The sequence below is a fragment of the Euphorbia lathyris genome, chromosome 4 (assembly GCF_963576675.1).
Source record: "Euphorbia lathyris chromosome 4, ddEupLath1.1, whole genome shotgun sequence".
NCBI lineage: Eukaryota > Viridiplantae > Streptophyta > Magnoliopsida > Malpighiales > Euphorbiaceae > Euphorbia > Euphorbia lathyris.
In genome coordinates, this window is record NC_088913.1 from 62,131,474 (window position 1) to 62,156,338 (window position 24,865).

General features: G+C 35.4%; 1 protein-coding gene and 1 long non-coding RNA gene across 4 annotated transcripts; both read left to right on the forward strand.

Annotated features, from left to right (window-relative positions):
• The first annotated feature begins 722 nt into the window (after positions 1–722).
• On the forward strand, positions 723–2,925 carry LOC136226857 (uncharacterized). Its single transcript, XR_010687877.1, has 2 exons — positions 723–859; positions 2,300–2,925. It is a non-coding gene; the product is annotated as an uncharacterized lncRNA (long non-coding RNA).
• Positions 2,926–18,039: 15,114 nt separating this feature from the next.
• On the forward strand, positions 18,040–24,576 carry LOC136226889 (protein REBELOTE). 3 transcript variants are annotated; one of them, XM_066015562.1, is made up of 14 exons: positions 18,040–18,217; positions 18,295–18,426; positions 18,505–18,562; positions 18,813–18,921; positions 19,017–19,083; positions 19,171–19,265; positions 19,866–19,934; positions 21,029–21,535; positions 21,720–22,019; positions 22,157–22,480; positions 22,741–22,947; positions 23,741–23,830; positions 23,926–24,023; positions 24,315–24,576. In XM_066015562.1, exons 2-14 carry the CDS (start codon positions 18,318–18,320, stop codon positions 24,373–24,375), a joined length of 2,094 nt encoding a protein of 697 aa, XP_065871634.1. In that variant the 5' UTR covers positions 18,040–18,217; positions 18,295–18,317; the 3' UTR covers positions 24,376–24,576. The 3 variants fall into 3 exon arrangements, with proteins under 3 accessions (XP_065871634.1, XP_065871635.1, XP_065871636.1); XM_066015563.1 differs by having other exon boundaries at positions 18,041–18,217; positions 19,017–19,065; XM_066015564.1 differs by lacking the exons at positions 18,040–18,217; positions 18,295–18,426; positions 18,505–18,562 and having other exon boundaries at positions 18,842–18,921; positions 19,010–19,065.
• Positions 24,577–24,865: the final 289 nt, after the last annotated feature.

A 24,865-nucleotide genomic window follows, 5' to 3' on the forward strand; every position in this document is an offset into this window, starting at 1 on the left:
CAGCATTTTTCACTGTAGCATTAAAAAAAAGTGGACCTCACTCCTTGTGGAATTACTAAAATAACCTTATTACTTATAGAATTGCTAAAATACCCTTATCTTCTTCCTTCAACTCCTCTCTCTACCATTTCTCTCTCTATGTCTTCTCTCTCACTCCTCTCTTTACCATTTCTCTCTCTAAAAAGGTTTCAATAATGGTTGATTCTTTGTGGTAAAACTCTTAGCCTAGTGGTTGAGAGCTTACCTATGACTAAGGAGGCCATGAGTTCGAATCACATCCGGGTCTGGTGAAAATTTTTCTTTCTTCAATTTCAACTAATAGAGAAAGCAGATTCGACCAGCCCTCAAATCCCAAAAAGAGGATTTACTCGACATTTTTGAAACTAACTCTAAACTATATGTAATTAACCAATGTTGCGGACAAGCCGGTTTGACCGGTCATATTGTATTTTATAATAACCTGAGATTGGGGTGACCCTATGTTTTTAGTTTTTTTTTCTTGAGGTTTTTAGTTTTTTAAAAAAGTAAAAAAGTAAAATAAAAATCAATTCATCCAATGGTGAAAACACACAAAGTAAGGCTTACTTTGTCAAAAACAAAATAAACATAGACTCTACCCTTATTATTTTTACAATTTATAGAATTTAATGTATTCATGGAATTTATTAAATTACAAAAAAAAAAAAAAATTTAAGGAAAAAACATACCTATATTAACTCAAATCGATTACCTTTACAAGCGACTCAACTCTGCGCTACAAGAAAGAAACTCAAGAGAAGAAGAAATATGTTGCGAGCAGCCCTTCTTCAGTTGCTTCGATCTCAATCCAAACGCCTCTCATCCACAAATAACCTTTCAGGTTTTTTTTTTCTTTTCTTGATTCATTTCGTTTTTTAATTTCTCTTTGATTTCTCTTTCTACTTCATTAGGGTTTAGGGTTTAACAACCTGCATATTCTGCCTCTTCAATATTTTTCCTGCATACTGCGATTTCATAATCTATACGAACTCTATGCTTACTCATAGTAGAAATACGATGCATTTAGGTATTCGGTGTTAGCTAAACAATAAATCATGAGAATTTAAATATCGATGGCTGTGCCTGCCTGTTTTTTTCGATCATAATCTATAATGATTTGGATTCATGTACTCTAAATCTACTGGATGCATGTGTATTATATAAAATCATTTCTTTCTGTATTTATTTTGCTTACTAATCTTTTTCCCCATAGATCATCTTACTGTCTTGCAAATTTAGTGAGTCTTCTACATTGTGGGTAAAACTATTGTCTAATATTCCTATGGGTCAGTTTCTGAAGCATGTAATTAGTAATTACAATGCTGGAGTTTTTCTATCACATTGCTGACCAATGTCATTGATGTATTGACAAATGTGTAAGGAAAGTGTAATTACTTAATAAGAAAAACTCGGGATTTCTGCTTGCATTGCTCTTCAGATTGTAGTTTCACATTTTGATTGGTGACTTAAACAATTTTTTGCCTGTTATTCTTTGTTATGAGCATGAAAATATGCTGCCTGACTTTCTGAGAAGGTGTTTGTGGCCTTTTGATGTTTTCAATAGAGTTATGCCTACGATAGGAGGACCTTTTACATGTTCACATTTTACATTTTTCTCTAATTCTACAACAGTTGCAACTTCTGGTATTTTATATTCTTTCTTTGCCTCTATTGGAATCGTGTAGTCTAGAGGGCGAGCCTTGGCGCAACGGTAAACGTTGTTGTCGTGTGACCAAGAGGTCACGGGTTCAAGTCTTAGGAGCGGCCTCTTGCCAAATAAATTGGTAGGGGAAGGCTTGCTCCCAGTACACCCTTGTGGTGGGACCCCTCCCCGGACCCTCGCTCAGCGGGGACGCGTAGTGCAGCGGGCCGCCCTTTTTTTTTATTGGAATCGTGTAGTCTAGTAAATCAGAGTTACAAACTTGTCAACTATCTCATCTTATATTTTGATTCAGAAACATGTGGCCTCTATAGGATCCTTATATATCTTAATTTTTTGTCATCTTTTTTTTTAATTGCCTGTTTCTTCTATTCCTTTGTGTTTTGAATCTATTTTGTCAATAATAATATGGTCCTTGATTGCCCTTGTCTGTTGATTACAAAGCAACTTCCAATTCCCACAACACCTCTTATGTTCTATATCTATCATTTTTGTAATGCCTATTATCTGTCATGATATGGCTAGGTTAGGCAGCCATCTATTTTTATTCACAGCCTTTTCTAAAGATACACCCTCTGGAGGTTCTTATTTACTTAATTTTAAATTTTCTCTCTACTGTAGGTCATCATGGTTTGAAGTTTGCCACATGGTCACACGTGCAGAATGCCAAACCCAACTATTACAATCATATTCATTGCAGCAAATCAGAAGAGATGGGCATCTCAAGCTAAGACGACAGAAGATGATAATAGGATCAGCATTGGACCACAAAGAAGGAAATAAGTTAGAGATGACGAAAAAAAGGGACTGGAGTGGTTTATTATGGACAGATTTCATCCACCATCAAGAAAGTAAAACTGCTTTCTCTTTTGACCTGCTGTCTGTCTGTGTCCTTGGGTCCTGTCATAACATTCATGACATCTACCGATATAAATGTCATCATGAAGGGTGCAGTTGCATCTGCTGTGATATTTTTCAGCGCTTCAACAACAGGTATCCTGCATTGGTTTGTTAGTCCCTATGCTCACAAGCTCAGGTGGCCGCCGGGCTGAGACAGCTTCGAAGTGGAGATGATGTCCTGGTTAGCAACATTCATTCCCAAATGTTAGGGTAAAATTGCTCATGACCCTAAATGTTAGGGGTATTTTTACACCTTATCCTTATAATTTTTTTATTCCCAAAGTACTAGAAAATAGTGGCTAAATGCCTTCTTTTAAGAGAAGCAATTTAGTATTATAATTTATATCTGTCTTAAGATGCATGTTTCTTTTCCTACAGATACGGTTAAAAGTGAAGTTTTTCTTAAACTTTAGGATTGAAGTGAAACCTTTTTGAAGCCCTATGATTTAAGTGAAACATTTGTGAAATTTTGTGATTTAACAAAACTTTTTTGAAACCTTGTGATTGAAGTGAAACCTTCATGAAACTTATTGTGATTAAAGTGAAACTTTTGTGATTGAAGTAGAACTATGCAGTGGTGGAGCAAGCTCACAGCTCGGGGGCTCCTCTCTCGGCCACCAGCTGCATCCTTGAGTAGCATGGTTCCGCCCCTGTATAGCCCCCCTTCCCCCAATACTGGTTTTATATTAATTCTTTGTAGTGTAATTTTAACCTTTCAAAATAGCCGAGTTGGTTTGAGTTGTATTTTTAATGCAAGAGGTCCTGAAATGTAATCCTATGAAGCTCATCCTTTACTACCTATACATTAGTATGAAATTGAAATCTATACAAAAGTTGCATTCTTTACTACCTATATATCATGCATTCTGCCCATTTAAACATACATTCTGGCTATTTATGGTATAAGTCTTGACTGTTATAGTATGAATTTAAGAACCAAAACCTATAGGTCTAATGATTCGTTATAGCAGTCTTAAATTTTAACATTTTCAACTGTCACAATATAGAAAAATTTCAACAAATCTGCATATTTCATTTTCACGATTTCAAGCACCAAAGATTAGGATACCAAGCAATTCAAAAAACTTGAACACGTTCTATACATCAGAATATGTAGGATTCTTATTTCCTTTGCTCCCTTCCGGGTGTTCCGACATCCCTCCTGAAATTCATGGCTCCCATATGCTGAATCAAGCAATGGACATGTTTTTCCACAGTAACATTTTCCTTACTGTGTTCACTCACTTTATTTGCCTTTAAATTTCATACCTTGCTTCTCATGGGACCGCATCTTCCCTTCGTCCTTCTTGCTTGATTTGCTCACCGATTCTGTCAAGGTTCGGTTCCCCACATTTCTTGTTAAATTTGCAGATTCATAGCTTTATGCTGTAATAGAAAATAGTTTGTTCAAACATTAGACAATGTTCACATAGTGGAAAAACAGCAAATGTATGTGGATATACAACTTACAGCATCGAAATATCCTAGCCTTGGCGATGGCAACCGCAGATCAGAAGGTTTCAGACCTGAAGAATTCCCGAGACTTGAAACAGAAGTAGTCATTTCTGAATCAATGCTCCATCGAGGATTTGAAGGATCAGCTGAAGGTCCTGGACGGCCATGTTTACTTTCATCACGAAAACTCTTAAAAAGTCCATAACTCCAGTCTTTTTGACTCTCTCTTTTTTTTCTTTTCTTTTCAAGAAGAGTGAGAGAGGGGATGAAAGTTGGAGGGGCAGTTATAGGAGAGGGAAATGTTTAAATTTTGGGAAAGAATAAAAAACGGATTCAAACAAAATTAAGGGAATTAAAGAAATGTTTAAATTCCTTTAATTTTGTTTGAATCCGTTTTTTATTCTTTCCTAAAATTTAAACTAACTACCTTCTAGCTTCCACCTCCTCTCTCACCCACTCTTCTTGAAAAGAAAAGTAAAAACTTAAAAAACACTGTAATTATGGAATTTTTAAGACCTTTTGTGATGAAAAGTAAACATGACTATCCAGGATCTTCAGCTGATCTTTCGAATCCTCGATGGAGAATTGATTAAGAAATGGCTGCTTATGTTTCAAGCCTCGGGAATCCTTCAGGTCTAAAATCTTATAGTCTGCGGTTGCCATCGCCAAGGCTAGGATATTTCAATGCTGTAAGCTATATATCCACATACATTTGCTGTTTTTCTACTAGGTGGACATTGTCTAGTGTTTGAACGAACTATTTTCTGTTACAGGATAAAGCTTAGCACAAATTGCAAATTTAACAAGAAATGTGGGGAATGGATGAGCAAAAAAGAAGGATGCGGTCCCATGAGAAGTAAGGTATGAAATTTAAAGGCAAATAAAGTGAGTGAACACAATAAGGAAAATGGTAGTCTAGAAAAACATGTCCATTGCTTGATTCGGAATATGGGGACGGGGGCAAAGGAAATAAGAATCCTACATATTCTGATGTATAGAATGTGTTCAAGTTTTTTGAATTGTTTGGTATCCTAATCTTTGGTGCTTGAATATGCAGGTTCGTTGAGATTTTTCTATAATTTGGCAGTTGAAAATGTTAAAATTTAAGATTGCTATAAAGAATCATTAGACCTATAGGTTTTGGTTCTTAAATTCATACTATAACAGTCAAGATAGATTTATACCAGAATGTATGTTTAAATGGGCTGAATGTATGATATATAGGTAGGTAGTAAAGAATGCAACTTTTGTATAGGTTTCATACTAATGTTTTTTTGGTTCTGGATCCAAAAGAATCTTCGAGAGTGACTAGAATTAGTAATTTTCGGAAAAGCATAGATTGGGATACTGCCTTTTTTACAAGTGCATGTACTTACAGAAGTCCTAGTTTATGTTTTTTCATTGATTATGTAATACTTATTAGGTTTGTTGGAGGCAGAAAACACTGTTTGGCCTCTCATCTATCCAAAATTTATGTATATAACCTCTGACCTATTATTTGGCCATTGACCTATCCTAATTGATGACAATTTACTCAAATTGGATGGAGAGTTAACAACTCGGTTAACTCCATTCCATGTGGAAAGTTTTAAATTTTTTTTTTTTTTACACGCGGCTTTATTTGTGTAAAATATCATTTATTTTAAAAAATAAATCAATCCTAAACAAAACGCAGAAGGCAAAAAGATGGTGAAACCTAAATTGTTTCAAATCCCTAACCTCAGTTCAAGGTTCTTCCTCCCCAATTCAGTGTTCTCGTCCTCACCAATTGAAAAAGCCTAAATCCTTCACTTCAAAAAAACCGAAACGCCACAACTAAAGTCTCATTTGAAGTCAAAAGATCGATAAAAAATTGAAATCCCCAAATCATCGTCCTCCTGAAATCTGCAATTGAAGTGGCATCCGAAGTTGGAGAACGATCTGTCGAAATCGCCTGTCGCCAATTCAAGGACTCCATTCAAAATTCCTGATTCATCTACATTCAAAATAAAGATACCTTCTTGAGACACATTCTGCCTTACCACGAATCAAGGACCTATTATTCCAAAGTTATGAGAAGATCCTTATCCAAATGTGTCAAGAAAATATTGAAGATGGTAGTTCTGGTGATTAAGCAAATGAACAACATTTAGACTGTTTGGGAATTGTAAAAAAAAAAAAAAAGATTGCCACATGTTAAGTTTGGGCGACAAAAATTTGCCATAGGGCATGAAGTTAACAGACTGTTAACTTTCCATCCAATTAGGGTGAAATATCACTGATTGGAATAGGGATGTTGGCCAAATATGACTAAATAATAGATTAGGACTAAATGCACAAATAGTGTTTTCAGCCTTTGTTGGATGATGAAGAACTTGCAATTGTAAATAGAGGGTTCAAAAGACCAAATTGTAATGGGAATGCTGCCAAACTTGAAAGGAAAAAATGAAAGCCAGATCCTCATCGTCATGGTGGTGAGCATATAATTAATTATTCATCATATAGTGTCATTTGTGGCATGAAAATTGCATTTTGCTTTACTGTTGATTGGCCTAATTTTGATAAAAATGGGTTTTAGGGAGTCCTGCAATTGCAATGCAGTGTCGTCCCTAAAATGGCCTCCTTCTTCTGTTCATTTCTGCTGTTGTGAATGAATCTGGAAATCGGTGAGCAAATAAAGCAAGATGTGGTCAATGAATCCTGCATTTTCTGCTCAAACTCATTCTTTTCTTTTAGTGCACAAAAGATGAAATCTTCTGTATTGTAGAATAATATATGGAGAAAATGAGTCCAAAATTCATGTATTACGCCACTAGTGTATGTCCTACTACTACATAGGAATAGTTGGGTTTTCTTCCACTTACATAACCGCTGCCAACCCAATCATAACCTGCTCGACTCGAATCAAGTTTCAAGTAAGATTAATTAATGCTAATTAATTATCAAGCTCTTCTACAAATCATATATACATCCAAAACCTTAAACCTTATTTTTATTATTGCTAAACATATAGTTAAACCCTCCAACTTTTAGGGTTTTAAGGATAGATTAAAAAATAATATTAAAGAAATAATAAGTATCCGCGATATTTGTCTATAGATTTATCTATGGTCCAACCTCGAGTTGAGTGAGTTTTTGTATGAAAATCTCAATCCAACCCAATATTAACTTAATTGGGCTCGGGCAAAGCTAGACTTGGACTTAAAATTTAGAGGAAATTACATCACACCTCATCTTTTAATTTAATATTACAATTAATGCAGGCTTGTTTTTGCATTGTCAAAAACTAATATTTTGTTTTACTTTTATCAAATTAGTTGGTTAAATTACGTGGTTCAAATAATATATTTAAATTAATTTATTATTTATATTAAATTCAATATTAAATTATTAAAACTTCCATGAATTCATAGCTCATTAATTCTTTTTCTTTATAGTTTCTTTGTTTTTTTTATCCCTTTTCCTCTCCCAAATAACATATTTTCTTCTGCCAATAATTTCATAATACTAAAGGTAGGAAACATATGAATTGCAACATGTTAATGTAAATGCAAAATTGAACTTGTGGTTTGAATAAAAAACAACAATAAGGGTAAGTTACATGTAACTCAGATATAATGTAATACATTATAAGGAAACGTGACTTTTAAATGACAACTACAATGTTATTTTACTTATATTTGACAATTTTAAATGGAATTCATCACTTATGACACAATTGTATATATTTACATTATATCTGAGTTATATGTGGCTTACCCTAACATTTATATCTCAAACTCATTCTATATAAATTCATCTAAAAATAAATATCTAGTTTTTAATAATTAAAAATAAAATCTATACTTTAAAATATATATTTAATGTATAAACTTAATAATTAAAATTAAATAATACGGACTAAGACGATCCATACTATTTTTATAAATCTCAAACCCGACCAAGAAATAGGCAGGTTTTAATGGGTTTTGTTCGCATTATGCCTAATGTCAATTTTCCTTGTCAAGCTCGGTCTAGGGGATGCGTATCGAGTAGGTACTAAGGCATGTGAACAAGTCTACTTGTATATGGCCTACTAATATGGTGCAAGTTATGGTTACTTAAAAACAAAGTCATAATCTAATGGTGGAAAAAAATAAAGTAATAGTTACTTTATTAAAAATAAAGTAATCATACTGTCTACCTACTAACCTATTCTTTTAATACTCCTTTCTTTTGTATTAGTATTGACGTGAAATTCAAAATATTTTTATATAAGTTTCGGTCTGTTTTCTCTATCGCGGTTCTGTGTATCAACGCCGACATCGAGATCAGCTTCATCTTCAACGATCGTGATTATTCTCGGTTGCGATCTTCTGAAATTCCCTAATTCAGATAGATTCAAATCACATAAATCGTCGGCGTGATGTATAACGGTGAATTTTAATGGATCGCCCATTACCCTAGCGATTTCCTCCATTCGGTTCCCAATTTCTTCCATCACTCTCTGTACGGCAGCTAATTGTGCAATTTTTTTGGCTTGGGCGGCTAGGTCTGTAGATTCGACTACCTAGGGTTTGTGAGGCTATGGTTTGTGCAGATTTCTAGGGTTTTTCTACATAGGGTTTATGTTTCCTAGGGTTTGTCTGAGGTGAGTCCGGTGCATGATTGGTTGCTTGGTCGGCTCTCGCAGATCTGATGGAGATGGATTAGTTCGTTGCTCATCTTTTTTCTAGATCCTCTTTATTGAAGCATGTCTTGCCTAGATCTCGTAATGCTGCCATTTGTCCTCCTTCGAGACCCGGGCCCTCTGTTGGGCCTAGGTCCTATGCGACTACTCTTGTTGGTGCTGCTCATTCTGCGGAGGCTCTCCAATCTGTTTGGAGTCATGGTGCCATTGCTCTTAGGCCTGGGATTATGCGTTTCATTCCTTGGAGCCCGAGATTTAATCAGGACTCACAAATCCACTTCTGCTCAAGTCTGGGTCTGATTCTACAATCTTCCTTGGGAATTCTGGGATAAGCGGATCATGGCAAGCATTGCAAGGGCGATTGGGGTACCCCTTCGTTTTGACAAGAATATTGTGGAGGGTGAAATGGGTTATTATGCTCGTATCTTGATTGATGTGGAGCTTTCTAAGGAAATTTAATACAAACTAAGGGTGGATACTGACACCTCAATGCATTCGATTCCCTTTGAATATGAAAGGCTTCCTGACTTATGCTCCATTTGCCATTCCATTGGTCATTCTGCTGGAGCTTGTAGGAGGAACCTTCATCGTGAAGAATATGTTGACATAAAGCAAAGAAATAGGAAGCAAAAGATAGGATCTCCCGAGCCCCGAGGTAGGTCTGTTACCCGAATTTGGAAATAGAAGCCAGGAGTTCACATTAATACTGGTGAATCCTCTAAAGGGGCTCCTGCCAAAGGAGAGTCTGACAAACCTAATAATTGTGACTTGCAGATGGTACTTCATAGTTCAGTCAATATTAGTGAGTCAGTTCTTGATTCTGATTCTGGCACAGCCTCTGCCTCTCCTTCTCTTGGCTTTCCATCTTATCAACTTGATAAAGAGCTGGGAATCTTGGGTCGGCAAACCTCTCAACCCAATCCTCAGGTTTATGAATTTCCTAAGTTGCAAATCATTGAGCATTCAGAAAACAATGACAGTTTACAGGTGGTTAATGATCCAGAGGAAAAGACTTAGTCTAAAGTCCAGAAAAGGAAGAAGCACAAAGATAATAGCATTCCCCTTGAGGTTAGTGGTAAACGACATAGCAAGCTGCCTGTGCGGTTTCAATGATTATGTTATTTTGGAATTATAGGGGCATCGGTAATGATCGCACTCAACGAGCCTTGAAGCTTATGTGCCAGCAATGTCATCCTGATTTGTTGTGTCTTGCAGAACCTCTTGTTTGTTTTAGTGACACTTCTGATCGGTTTTGGAGATCTCTGGGTCTATCTCTCTTTGCCTGGAATGATAAGGATTCGCCGACTCTTTGGCTTCTTTCTAGGGATGCTTCTTCTCTTTCTCTTCATTCTTCTCATGTCCAGCATGTTACTATTCAACACCAACTGGGTGGTAAGTCTTTTTCTGCTTTCTTTTGTCTATGGTAGTAACTTGGCTTCAGAAAGAAGGGAGTTGTGGTCTTCTCTTTATAGTTGTGCCTTTCCACATAATAATTGGTTGGTGTTTGGGTATTTCAATGCTATTACAGGCTCTCATAAGAAGCTTGGTTCCCCTTCTACTGCTGGATCCTGTAGGGAATTCAAGAATTTTATTAATGATTGTGATCTTATTAATATTGATACTTTGGGTCAGAGATTTACTTGGTCTAATGGTCGGCATGGGGCAGCTCATGTTGAATGTCGTCTGGATAGAGCTTTGGTGTCAGAGGGCTTTTTAGATTCTTGGGACTCTATCTCTTACACGGCTTTGGCAAGGTATAGTTCTGATCTTTGCCCGATGCTCCTTCAATGCAGAATTGGGGAACCAAGGATAGCTAGGTTCAGATTCCATGCCATGTGGACCACTAATGATTCTTTAAAAGGGGTAATTGCTAATCACTAGACAGCATCCCACATCTCTTTCCCTCCTACACAACTATTATGTCATAAACTTCGCACTCTTAGGCCTATTCTCAGGGATTGGAATAAAAATGTGTTTGGCAGAATTGATTCTAATATCCACCTGGCAGAAGTTCATCTTGCAGATATTCATAAGCAAATTTCAGAGCAAGGAGATTCTCCAGAGTTGAGTAGTGATGCTTCTGCTGCCTGCTCCAACCTTGATTCACAACTTCTTCGGCAAGAGATGATGTACAGAGAGCAAAGCCGTGTTAAGTGGCTTAAAGAGGGGGATAAGAACACTAGTTTTTTCCAAAGGTCTGCTAGAGTTAGAAAGACATGGACCGACATTCATCATTTAAGGATCGACGATGGGGTTCCCACTTCTGACACGGTAAGATTATCCAATCATGTAATTGAGTATTTCTCTAATCTATTTCGCAGTTCTAGGGAGCATATTGATCTTTCTCCAATTAATGAGGTAATTCTTAACTTATTAACTTTTTTGGAAAATGAGGAATTAATTTCTAAACCTTCCATTGAAGCTATTAAAGACACGATCTTTTCCATGGATCCTGACAGTGCCCCTGGCCCTGATGGTTTTGGGGGAACTTTTTATCATTTCTTTTGGGATATTGTAGGCAAGGATGTTTGCAATATGGTTCAGGCTTTCTTTGATCATGGTTGCATCCTGCCTGGTTTAAACTCTAGTATTATGGCTCTAATTCCTAAAGTTGTTGAAGCTGACAGAATAGAGAATTTTTGTCCAATTATGATGAGTAACTTTGGTTTCAAAATCATCTCAAAAAATCTTACAGATCGCCTTGCAGTTATTGCAGCAAGGATTGTCTCTCCCAACTAGTATGGTTTCCTTAAAGGTAGAAGCATTCATCAGTGCATTGCCTTAGCTTCTGAGGGAGTTAATATGCTTGACAAAAAAAAATTTGGTGGACACATGGCCTTAAAAATTGATATTCGTAAGGCTTTTAATACTTTAGATTGGAACTTCCTCTTGGTTGTGTTGGATTCTTTTGGTTTTTCTTTCACTTTCAGGGATTGGATCCTAAACATTCTGGCATATGCTCGTATTCCTGTGATGATTAATCGTTCTCCAAAGGGTTACTTTTCTTATTCTAGAGGGGTTAGACAAGGGGACCCCCTCTCCCCTCTTCTGTTTGACATTGCTGAGGATTTTTTCTCTCGTTGGCTTGCTAAGATGGTGAGGGATGGTACTTATTCTCTTATGTATTATTCTGGAGGAAATTCTTTTCCCTCTCATCTTTTTTTTACCGATGACATGCTCATTTTTGGAGTGGAATCCTTGAGCAACTTGCATGCACTCAAAGATTTCTTCCTACTCTATGGACAGATCTACGGTCAGCACGTTAGTTGGGACAAACCTGCTGTTTTTTTTATTCTTAGGTGAGTCCTCCGAGGAGGGTTCGTCTTGCTCACTGTCTTGGCATCCGTTTGGAGTCTCTCCCTTTCAGTTACTTAGGAGTCCTTCTATTTAAAGGAGCTCCAAGGGCTCGTCATCTCAGCAACCTTGCAGACAAATTTCTCTCTCAATTTAGCAAGTGGAAAGGTAGCTCTCTCTCTCTCCTTTGCAGGGCGTTTAACTCTAATTAAGTCTGCTATTACTGGTTCTCTGGTTCACTCATTCTTGATCTATAAGTGGCCTTGAGATTGTTGAATAATCTCAATAGAAGTGTTAGGAATTTCCTTTGGACGTGTTGTATTGATCAGAGGAAGCTAATCACGGTTCTCTAGCAGACTTGTTGCAAAAGTTTGGAGGGTGGAGGTTTGGGCATTAAGGACTTTAGGATCTTTAACCAGACTCTCTTGGGTAAGATGTGTTGGGAATTAATTCAAGGCACCAGTCTAGCTATTTCTCTGATGAAGTCTAGATTTCTGACTGTCTCTGGTTTGCCTAAAGCTACCATTATTCCTTCCTCGATTTGGTCTTCTTGTAAGTTTGTTTTTTCATCCATTTGGGACCAGACCTCTTGGTGGATTGGCCAGTCATCAACGCTCAATTTCTGGACAGATAGGTGGATCATTCCATCGGTGGCGGACAGATTGGGTCTTGATCTTCAGGATAAACGTTCTCGCTATAATTATGTTGATGATTTTTTGGTAAATTCGGAGTGGCTTGACTTAGGTACTCTACCTTCGGTTGTTCAATAAAATATTCGATCTATTCACCGGGGTAGAGATGATATTAATTTCTGCACTTGGCAGCCCTCTACGAAAGGTATTTTCTCTGCCAAAGAGTACTATTCGGTTATCAGTCCTAGTTCCTCCTTGGTGGACTGGTATAAATTTATTTGGAATGCTCACACTCCCCCTTCTCGTTCCTTCACTTTTTGGAGAGTTTTGCATGGTCGGGTTCTGACTCACGACCTCATGCAGCGTCTAGGATTCTCCATTGCATCTCGTTGTGTTCTATGTGGTAGGGATGCTGAGTACATTAACCACTTATTCATTAGCTGTTCTTTTACAAATTCTCTTTGGAGGGCCCTTGAGATTCATTTTAACTGCTCTTTGCCTCGTCATTCCCAATTCATCCAATTCTTCAGCACTCTTCGTAGCATTCATTTTATCTCACATGTGTCGATGATCTGACGTGTTTCTGCTGTCACTTGCATCTGGTTAATCTGGCATTACAGGAATGAAGCAATCTTTAAGGATGTTTCTCCTTTTATTCAGCACTAGAAAATCACCCTCTTTCGAATGATTCGAGAGTCATTTTCCACTTCTAAAGGTTTTTGCTCTTCACGGAGAGATGATGTTGTCTTATCCCGTCTTCTGGCTTCTCCTAGGCTGCCTCCTGCTCTCAACATTATTCTGGTCCATTGGCTTAAACCTCCTCCAGGCTGGGTTAAAGTCAATATGGACGACTCTACTTTTGGCACTCCTGACGAGACAGGAGCGGTAGGTATTTTTCACAACTATCGAGGCTTTTCCAAAGGTTGTTTTGCTTTTTCTACCCCTCATTCTTTTGCTTATATGGCTGAATTGAGAGCCGCTATTTTTGCAATTGAACTTGCTTGAGAGAAAAATTGACATCAACTTTGGGTTGAGTCAGACTCAATGTACGTAGTTAATCTACTTAGACATCGTTCTATGGATGTTCCTTGGAGTATTCGACAAGAGTGGTTGCATTGTCTCAGCATTTGCTTTAGAATGAACATTTTATTTTCGCACATCTTTAGGGAAGGAAATAGAGTTGCTGATGCATTGACAAAGTTTGGAGTCTTTTCCTCAGTGATCAATTGGTGACCTTCAGCTCTTGCTTTTTGCCACAGGTTTATCAATGATGACATTTGTAGTATTTCACACTTGCGTTTTTCTTGACTTTTCCTAACTTTTCTCCTCCCCCTTCTTTTTGTTTGTTCTCCTTCCTCTTCTCTTGTTCAAACACTCATTTTTTTTAATATATTGCGGGTTTGTCAGTTCTTGGGCCATGGATGCTCACCTTACCCAAGTCCTGTCTCGTCCCAATTTCTATAAAAAAAACTAAAACATGAATTTGTTTATTTAAATAATTCAAATACTAAATATTCAAAAAATTATCACATTTGACCTATTTGAATAATTCAAATCATTCTTTCAAAAGATAATACATAAAAAGGAAAAAAAGGGAAAATCATGAAAATATTGAGAAAAACTACAAAATGGAAAAAATGAGAAAAGGGGAAAACAAACAAATGGAGAAACGGAAAAAAAGAAGAAAAACAATAAAAAAAACTAAACATAAATAAAACAAAAAGATTGAAAAACGAAAAAAATGGAGACATGAGAAGAAAACGAGGAAAAAGAAACATGAAATAAGAAAAAACAGAAAAAAAAATTGAGAAAAAAATACTAGAAAACGTTAAAAAGTGAAAATTTGAGGAAACGAGAAAAAAAATGAGGAAAACCAAGAAAAGCAACAAAAGGGAGATTTATAAATCGGTCATTTAGTGTGCAAATTTGAAGGTTGTACACCAAAATATAAAATGATGCAAAGGCATAAACCAGGTATATAATTTACCTTGATATGTTACGATATACCTCTAATGGCCGATCATATACACCATAGTGTAAGGTCGCTATAAAGTTGTATATTTTAATGTGCAAAATTGAAGGATATACACCAAAGTATGAAATAGTGCAAAATAATAATCTCAATATTATTGGTTGAATAGATCATTGCACATGTATAGTGTATATATATAATACAATAATCCTAAGTCAATAAGATATATACAATTAAAGTCCTAATTTTATTGTATCTGGGAGTGTGGCAGTGTATGTATGCATGTAGTGTTGGAGTGATATATGTCATATTGATGGGATGGTAAGAAGATATCAATCCAATCTAGGACAAGCATATTAAACATCTGTTAAAAGGATATTGAGATATCTTAAAGCAAAATGCAAACTATTCTCTGTGCTATCAAGACAAAGGTCTCAATCTTAGAGAATACATAGATCCTGGTTGAGCATGAGATTTGGACTAAATAAAGTCCACGTCATGTTACGTATTCTTGCTTGTGGATGGTTGTTGAGCGATTTCCGCAAGTGCACGGTATACACTTGTAGTAATAAAAGATATCGATCCCACAGGGAACGTTTTTTAACAAAAACTTATTTTGAATTGGTTAAATATACTTTTAAGATTTATAATAAGGAAAATCGTTAAATCGGATTTGGTTTTGAAATAGCTAGAATAAGAATTAGATTAGAGTATAAAGATGTTAGAAAATACATCTGATTTAGGAATGAATTTACAAAACAGGATTGTTTAGTTCTTTAGAAAAGTAAACAAATGTATTCGTTTGCATTAAGCAAAGAAAACAACTTTAAACTTTGTATAAATTATAACGATGAAATAAATGACGAAACCTCTAATTTTTAGGCTTTGAACTGTAGTCAATCCTCCTACGGTCGGGTTAGATCGCTACCTTAACTAAATTAAAACTCTACCGAGATAATAATTTGTCTAAGTGTTCAACAAAGTTTCCTTGTAAAGATTTTGAATTAAACTACGTTTTAATGAAAACACCGGCAATCCACTTCGGATCCTTTACCAAAGTGCTGCATGAAAATCTATCGAATAGAACGGACTTTATTAGATGAAATATAAATTGATACAAGTTTACAGAGAACAAGGAGCATGAAAACATTCGACGACGTGCAAGTGAACGGGTTGTCAATCCTTTCCTTGGGTTTCGTTAGAGTTTGTCAGGCTCAGGAGCGGATTCTCTACTCAATCTTCTCGTTGAATCTTTGGAATAGAGACTGGTCTATCTACTACCAAAATGTAAACTAATATGAACAAATCTAAACGCTACTGTGTTTGTAATTATTGAATAAACAATGTGTGTACACCATAATGCTTTTTACAGAAAATGAACTCTAATCTCTGACTCATTTCTGAGTCAGAGTTTTTGCACAACTCTTGCACTTAATCTTAAAATCTAACTCTCTCATTATATCTTTCAACTCTCAAATCAACTCTTTATTTATAGATTTTGAAGAGTCGTGATTGAAGTGTCGTGTCCGTTGTGGAGAGTCGTGTCCGCTGTGAAGAGACATTTCTATCCACTCGAACGAACGCGTTTCTTGGAATTTAAACATGTGTTTGTTGTGCTGCAAAGGCTGCTGATCTTACCGAGAATAATTAATTCTCGGTCGAGAATGAGGAATTGATTTTTCAGCCTTTGAAAAAAAGAGAGAAGGTGACTGGCGACGCGTGTCGCGACCGAGAATTTGAGATTCTCGGTCGCGGCCCCCAAATTCTCTACCGAGAATTTGGATTCTCAACCGAGAATATGAATTTTTCTTCTGTTTCTGACTTCGTCTTTGTCCTCGTTTAGGTGTAATTGATCTTCGTTGTTTTCACCTCCTTTTGTAAGGTTTTTATTCTGTTTTTAAGCTCTTTTCGTTCCTATTTGGATTTTACCAAATATTTACGTACCTTGCAAGAAAGAAACATATTCGAGAGTAAAAGCATTCTAAACAGGTATAAATAGCACAAATTAGTAACAATACTGATGTAAATACTAATGATATATTAGGTATATTTTGGGCTTAACAATGGTTCCATTTCATGGAGTAGCAAAAAAACAGATGTGTGTAGCTTTATCTGCCATGGAAGTCGAGTATGTATCATACTCATCGGCAGTACAAGAGGCAGTTTGGTTGAATATGTTCATGAACCATTTAAGCCCATTATATTATTTCGTACCATATCAGTTTCATAACATGATATCAGAGTCTCATAAATTAAGTGGACGAGGTTTCAAATTCCGATAACTCCATTTGTTGTCGTATTGAATGGAAAGATTGTTTTCATTTTCATATTGCATAGAATAAAAATGCGACCAAAAGGGTCAAATTGGCCCTTCATGTTAGCATGAAGAGTCAATTTAGCCAAATCAATCTTTGGGTATCAATTCGATCTTTAAAGTTGACATGGATGATCAAATTAACTATGATCAAATCAGTCATGAAAGTATAATATATTTTAACTTTACCATGTCAATATTTTGATACCTAAAATCTATTTTTATACTTAAAAACTATTATATTCTGCGTAGGTACATAACGTTTTGGCGTCAGCGCATTACTTTATGCGTCAATGCAGAATATCAACCTACTAATACTATTTTGAGGGGTTTAGTAAGGGCTTTTTTGTGTCTCTTTTGAAAAGTTTCTATTAGAATTAATTGTTCGTGACACATACTTCTATTTCGGGGATTTTTAGAGATTTCTTTTGTTAATGCAATTTTGACCTTTATTTACTTTTCTCACATTTTATCACTTAATAGAATTATTTCATTAGCAAAAAATTTTAAAAAATTAATAAAATTATAATTATAAATTCAATTCAGTCTTATCCAAAATTGGTATGTTTTCTTTGTAAATAAAATATATCCAAAATATATTTTTACCATATGTTATTACTTAATATTATTATTTTATTAACCAAAAATTTGAAAAAAAATATTTAAAAGAATAAACTTTGTAAAACATTTATAATTTCAAATGGGTTATGCCTCATGGGTATAAAATAAATACTATTTTGAGAGGTTTAGTGAAGTTGTTGTTGTCTCTGTTTTGAAAAGTTTCTATATAATTAATTGTTCGTGGCCCATACTCCTATTTCGATGAATTTGTAGAGATTTTACTTGTTAGTTCGGTTTCGTTTCAATATCTTTTAAGTATCAAAATATAAACATGATAAAGTTCGGGTATTAAAAAGATATTACTCTTTCAGAATTGATTTGATCCTGAGTTAATTTGATCTTTAATACTAACTTTAAAAACTGAATTTACATCTAAAGATTGATTTAAGCTAAATTGATAAATGACCAATTTAGCCTTTTATTCATAAAAATGCATTTTCTAGTGTTTAGTTGAATTCCAGCCACTGACTAAATTCCGGCCCATTCATATTCTGGTCCATTTACCATATTTGCCCTTAATTTAGGTTTCGTTTTCCCTCGTTAAACCCTAACTGCAGGTTGGGGGGTTTTTGGCTAAATCCTAGTTTTACAAATTATAATTCCTCCATCGCCTCCTCTGTATACTTGAAACCAATCAATAAGCCAAAACCAGAAGTGCAGTATTTTGAGGACTAAGCTGAGCAACTTGTTCCAAATTGTTTTGGTACGTGCTCATGAGTGTATAAAATTGCTCTGTTTCATCTGTTCGAATTCAAATCGAAGCTGATTTTTTTTCTTTAGATAAGTTTTGATACTTTCACGAAATGGGAAAGCTCGGAAAGAAGGCAAGGAAGTTTGCAAAGAAGAATCTTCAGTCAGTGCATAAAAAACAGCGGAAACTCAAGTCTGTGTTTAAAAAGAGAGCTTCTAAGAGTAAGTATTATGCGATTTATAGCAGGTATACTATTCTTAAATGTCTGTAGGTGATTTTATATTTTCTTATTGCTGCAGAGGGTGGACAACGTGGAGCTAAAGAACCAGAAGACGGAATACTGCTGTCTGATGAGAGGTAAAAATTCCTGAATTTTTTTTGATGCATCTGTTGTATTGTTTGACAAAAGAATATCATTTTACTTGCCAATTTTGTGCTATGACATTTACTTTGAACTTTTTTTTAATCGTGATATTGAGAATCAAACATGTTTTGTCTGTAGTATCATGCATTTGATGCAATCTGTATTCCCTGGGGGAATTATTTGATATTTACTTGTTGAACCATCATGGATGAGCTACATTAATTTTCTAATTTTTGTTCTCAGAATCCCTGAATTTGAAGATATTGAAAGTATTTCTCTTGAAGCAATATTTGGTGAAGATGTCAGTGATGTGGGTGAAGATGATTCAGACAGTGATGGATATCTGACAGAGGTTTTGAAATATCTTATGCCCACATTCTTTTTGGGTAATCTGATTTGGTTTTTCTACTAGGCTTTCTAACATTGATGATTTGGTTAAGTGATTAGGAAGGAAGCGATCAAATAGGTGAAACTGAAAGTCAGAGTTTTATGGAAGGTCAGGACATTGTTACAAGTTAGACAACAACGTCCATTTCTTATCCTTTTCTCATATGCTTTACTTCCATATCTATATGTTCACATTGTAAGAAATTTCATGCAGATGACAATAATGATAGTGCTTCATCAGTTGAGAACAAGGAAATTCATTCAGAGCTTATGAAGAAAAGAAAAAAATTGGATAGGTTGAAAGTCAAGGTGATGATCTTGTAGTTTTTTTTCCTCTAGATATTCCGGTTGGAAAAATTATATTCTTGTTTAATCTTGGGCTACATTTTGAAATATGGTTAAGGCCTTGCAGTTTGATCCTTAAACATTAGAAACATATTTGAGACTCCTGGTGGAGTGGTGATGTTTCTTTTTAAATCGGTTTTGGCTCTACACCTGGTTTGTACTCTGCTACATCTTTGCAGCATAATGAGATACTTATCGGTATTGGATTATGTATGCTTATGGGTTCTCTGATTGACGTTGCATCTGCGAAGCAATTACACTTGTGAACTTCTTGATTGAATTGAATCCCGATTTCTGTATATATAAGAAATTCAGTGTATAATTTAATTGTCTATATATCTTTCTGTGGATGGTACATTTATGAAAAGAACTCCTCTTTATCAAAATGATTTAGGATCTATGAAAATTTTCTATCCGTGTGGTAATAAATTTTTATGTGATTGCAATTATTGGTTACTTATATGGATACATCTCTCTCAATCTCTCTTCTCCCTCCTCCCGCCATGTTTTTTTTCATTATTCTCAATATTCTTTATTTATTTATTTATTTTTGCAAATTATCAGGACCCAGACTTCTCCAAGTTTTTGGATAGCAACAGTAACCGCCTTAAAGTATTTAGAGATGAGGAAAATGTAAGTTAATGAGATTCTTTCTGCCTGGTTAGTCGATTCCATTTTTCATGTACATCTATGTGTAAATTATTCTCCATTTGATTATTTGGGAATGTGAAAAAATTTGCTTAATTATTTTTAGAATATAATTTCTCAGAAGATATGTATTATTAGAAATGATATTTTGAAACTTGAAACCAACAAAGGAAAGAGAATGCGAGAAAATAGTTTTGGGTGTAGAGAAGTAAATCAACATAAAGTTAGAGGTGGTTTGGTTGACATGAAATGGAATTAAAAGGGTCACCTGAAATGGCTTTCTGATCTATGTAGATCTACGAACCAATAACTGACCATTATAGAAAATAAACTAGTCGAACTAATTCGAGTAAAAAAACCAGAGTAACATATATATAGAGAGAGAAAGAGAGAGAGTGGATAATTAAGAATTTTGTTTTAAAGTTGACTTGTGAAAGAACTCATAGTTTGAATTATAGTTTGGTTCTAAAGAAAAGCAACAATGAATAAGATCTTAATTCAATTTAATTAGGCCTATACGTATGGATCATTTTGATCCATTCTGTTTGGTTTATGGCTGCAATCCTAGAAGTGTCTGATACTGAGAGTTTATGTCTACCTCCCTGTATTGGGCTGTATTAGACATGTCCAAACCAACTTAAGCATTCCTTCTCTAAGAATATGTTCAGTCAGTGGGTGCCTTTTCTTCCTTCCTATTGATGCTAATATTTTGTAGAAAGTGGAATGGCTGTCTTGTCAAACTTCTTGTCTAGCTGACCTTGATGGTCTCGATAATCAAGCAAAAGGATCCATGTACCTTACCAACTGCATCTAGGTTTGACCTGTGTTGGTTGAATTTTAGCCCTTAGGTTATGCACGCATAACTTAAGGGTGGTGCATAAGTATTTGAGGAAGATCACAGTTACACATATGGATAAGCAGGATATTGATGCATTTACACATGTTGTGTGCTTGTATATTTCAGACTAGAGTTTGTTTGTGGAGTAATTGTTGTTTCTTCTTGTCTGAAATCATGTTCAAATTAACATATATTCTTGCTGGTATTTGTTGTTTACCCCAAAATATCTATTCCTTTACAGGAGTATTCAGATGAAGGCGAGTCTTATGATGATGGTCAGCAGCCAGTGAATGAAAATGGCACAATCAAATTGAGCACACTTTTCAGAAGTTCTGCAGTTGATACTTTATATCAGCTGGTTTCAAAGCAGCAAAATATACCTGCCCTTATTAAACTTTTAAATGGATACAGGGCTGCATGTCACTATGGAACTGAATCATCCAATGTTCTTAAAGATGGCCTAACTTTTAGCAAGATTTTAATGTTCGTGCTTAGTGAGGCTGATAATACATTCCGTAAATTGTTGGGCATATCATTGTCAAATCAAAGGAAGGAGGCCATTTTGGATATGAAGAATTCTTCAAAATGGAAAACTGTAAAGCCATTGATAAAATCTTTTCTTAGGAGTACCCTATTTCTCCTCAACGAGGTTTCCGACTCTGAGATATTATCATTCACATTAACCCGACTGAAAGCTTCGATAATATTTTTTGCTGCTTTCCCTGCTTTGTTGCAACGACTCATCAAGGTGTGTGTAGATATAGAAGAAACTTCTTTTTTATTGATGCAATTAAGAACTGAGGATAACCTTAGTGTTCCTAGAGTTCTGTAATTTTAGTCTTGGAATATACAATTTTGCTAGTTTAACAGAAGTTTAAACTCTTGCTGACTTGTTATTGTGAGAAACCAACTTAGGCTTGAAATTGATGCAGATATCAGTTCACTTGTGGGCAACAGGTGAAGGGAGACTATCATGGCAGTCTTTTCTTGTAATTCGGGATGTGGCTGCTGCCTTTAACTCAGATTGTTACGATGCCTGCATGGTTAAAGCATACAGAGCTTTCATTGGTCGCTGCAAGTTTGTGGAGCCAGTATTATTTAAGCATATGGATTTTTTAAAGAATTCTTTTGTTCAGCTATGTACTTTAGATGTACAGAAATCATTTAACAAGGCAATGGTTTCTTTACAACAACTTACTATGATATTACAACTGGGCCTACAAACTAAGAAGGTATTTGAGCTTTGCCCTTGGTTCTGTGTTTTGTTTGTTTCAAACCTCGTGCCTGTTGGCCTAAAAAAGGCGTCTGACATTTGATTTAACCATATTTAAAGAATGGGTTATTATTCTATTCTTCTTGTTGTATTCAGGAAGCAGTTAAGAAGATATGTAGTTGGCAGTATGTTAACTGTGTTGAGCTCTGGGTTGCATTTATATCGTTGAACGTCCGTGATTATGATCTTCAGCCGTTGCTTTTTATGATCATCCAGATCATAAATGGAGTAGCTGTTTTATTTCCAGGACCAAGATACTTGCCTTTAAGAGTCAAATGTGTTCAGTGGCTGAATTATCTCTCTAGTTCGAGCGGTGTTTTTATCCCTATTACTTCTTTGGCAATGGATATTTTGGAATATAAAATTGACAAGGGCGGTAAGAAGCAGGGGAAGGATTTTAGTTTCTCAACTTACGTGAAGGTCAGTGACTAGCAATTTTTATGTCTGGTGCCAATATTAGTCTTCAATTCTGCTTGGCTTCCTTATTCTGCTTGAATGACATCTTTGTCTACTCAATTTGATATGTTCTCCTGCTTTTTCTTGTGAATATGTTTCTTTCATTGTTGAGAAGTTATCATCTTTGCTTGTCTGACAGTTTACCTTCCACCTGTCTATCAACAGAATGGGCCAGAAGCGTATTGTATATCTTGTAAAAGTAACTCTGGATATTCCTCTTGCAGTTACCAAAACATTGGCTAAAATCTCGTAACTTCCAGGAAGCATGTGTTATTTCTACCATTGAGCTACTAGCAGTGCACTTTGCTCAGTGGAGCTATCATATATCTTTTCCTGAGCTGGCAACTTTACCGTTTGTTCATTTGAGAAAATTCCACGAGATGACCACCATTGAGAGTTTTCGACGTGTGGTGAAGCGTTTTATCGATCAGGTGCATTATTGAATATTAGCTCACAATACTGTTTTGTAAAGTCAGGTCACTTTAAACATGGAGGCTATTTTTGGTCTCTAGTTTCTTCCATATGATGCCCCTGAAAATTGTTCAGTAATGCTTAGTATATAAGAACCTAGCAAAAAATTATGCAGTGTGCAGATCTCTGTTTACACATAACATCTTTATGCTGGCACAACATTGGGCTCTTAGCAGATGTCTAACATGACTTCACACCTTAGTGAGAGCCCAAAGGTGCTTGTACTTGGTCACATCTATGTTTTTGCTTAACATGTCTGCTTGGAAGCTTGAACCATATAGGATACGAATTGGCGCCGAGTAAATTCTAGTCATTTCCATGGTATGGCATGATTAGAATGTGTTGTTTTAGTGACTTTTGGATGATCTAGTCATGTTTGAGGTCATTGTGCATGGAATATGAGGAATGCAAATTTCAAGGTTATCCATATCCAACTTTATAGATTTTAGAAAAAGTATGAATTTTAATAATATTGCTACTAAACTAGTCTGTACGGCTCGTCATATTTGGAGCCATTTTAGGTGTCCATAAGGAAAAGGATTGAACTCAAATTTTCACCTATATTTAAGTTTGGTACGAGTAATTTGCTAATTTTCTTATTTGTACTTGTTCCCTTAGGTCTCAATATTTTGTCATACCTTTTGTTTAGAGATGCTGTGGTGCTTTTGTAACTAATTAAGTTTTATGTGGTAGGATTTATGATGTTTCACCTCGGCATATCTTTTATGCTCTCTGTGTTTTCTGGTGAAATAGGTCGAGCAGAATATGGAGTTTGTGCGCAAAAAGAGGGATGAAGTTGCTTTTTCACCAAAAGATGATCAATCAGCTGAATCATTTATCCAGGTCCTTATCTTAGTTTTCTTTGCTTTATGCTAACAAGTACATCAATTATGCTTTTCCAGGAATGCACTCATTTTTTAATTTTGGTTGACCTGCAGCTTGAGAATTGCAGTAGCAACTTCCCTTTTACACAATATTACAGAAGTATCGTGGAGAAATCTGCTTCTAGGAATCTGTTTACAAATAGAAATACACGGTGTGTGGCTACTTAATATTTCAATCCACTTCCAATTATTTATGTCATATGAGCTGAATTATCTCTAGTGTGATCATTTTGATCTATCTTCTAGTACTAAATCCTTTGATTATAAGCATGATGAGATTTGAATGAGAGCGTTTTGTCAAATTGATGGCTGAATACCAAATTTTCAGTTGAGGCTACATTGTTAAATTGTTCTCTTTCATCTTATAATAATTTTGTATTTGAAAAGATGGTTTCAAAATACCGCTGCAAATTTTGTTAATAAAGTTGCAACTCTTTATGCAGTTACATGGAGCAGAAGAAAATGAAAGGAAAGCAGCAGCAGCCAAAAAATGAAGCTATTTGACGAGTTTTAGCTCGAACTCAGGAACTGTTCGGCTTTTTTCTCGGAATTTTGGATATTCTTGTAGAGCATTTACCTTGTGTTGTTGGTATGTATTAGTTAAAAGATGTGCAGAAATTAAGGTTGAAGGAGCCTATTCCGGCTCTATTTGCCAAATTTTGAGCATGTTATGAAGGTGAAATCAAAGTTTTGGGTTACTATTTAGTATTTTTCTTTGTTGAACTCAGAAGAAAGAAGAAGAATAAAATTATATTAAAAGCTTCATGGCGACAAAACTAATTAGAAAGGGATGATAATATTTGGTTTCATTACTTTGTTATTTTGTGTCAAGTACAGTGCACTTGTTTTAAACGAGATGCTTTTGAAAAAAATATTATCTTTTTAAATAATTTTTAAGGGGCTGCATTTCCCAGATTAAACTAATAATATTTTCACAACATGACTTAAAAATGATGAATTGAAATGTGAAGGTTGTCTGTTTTCATGACGTAGA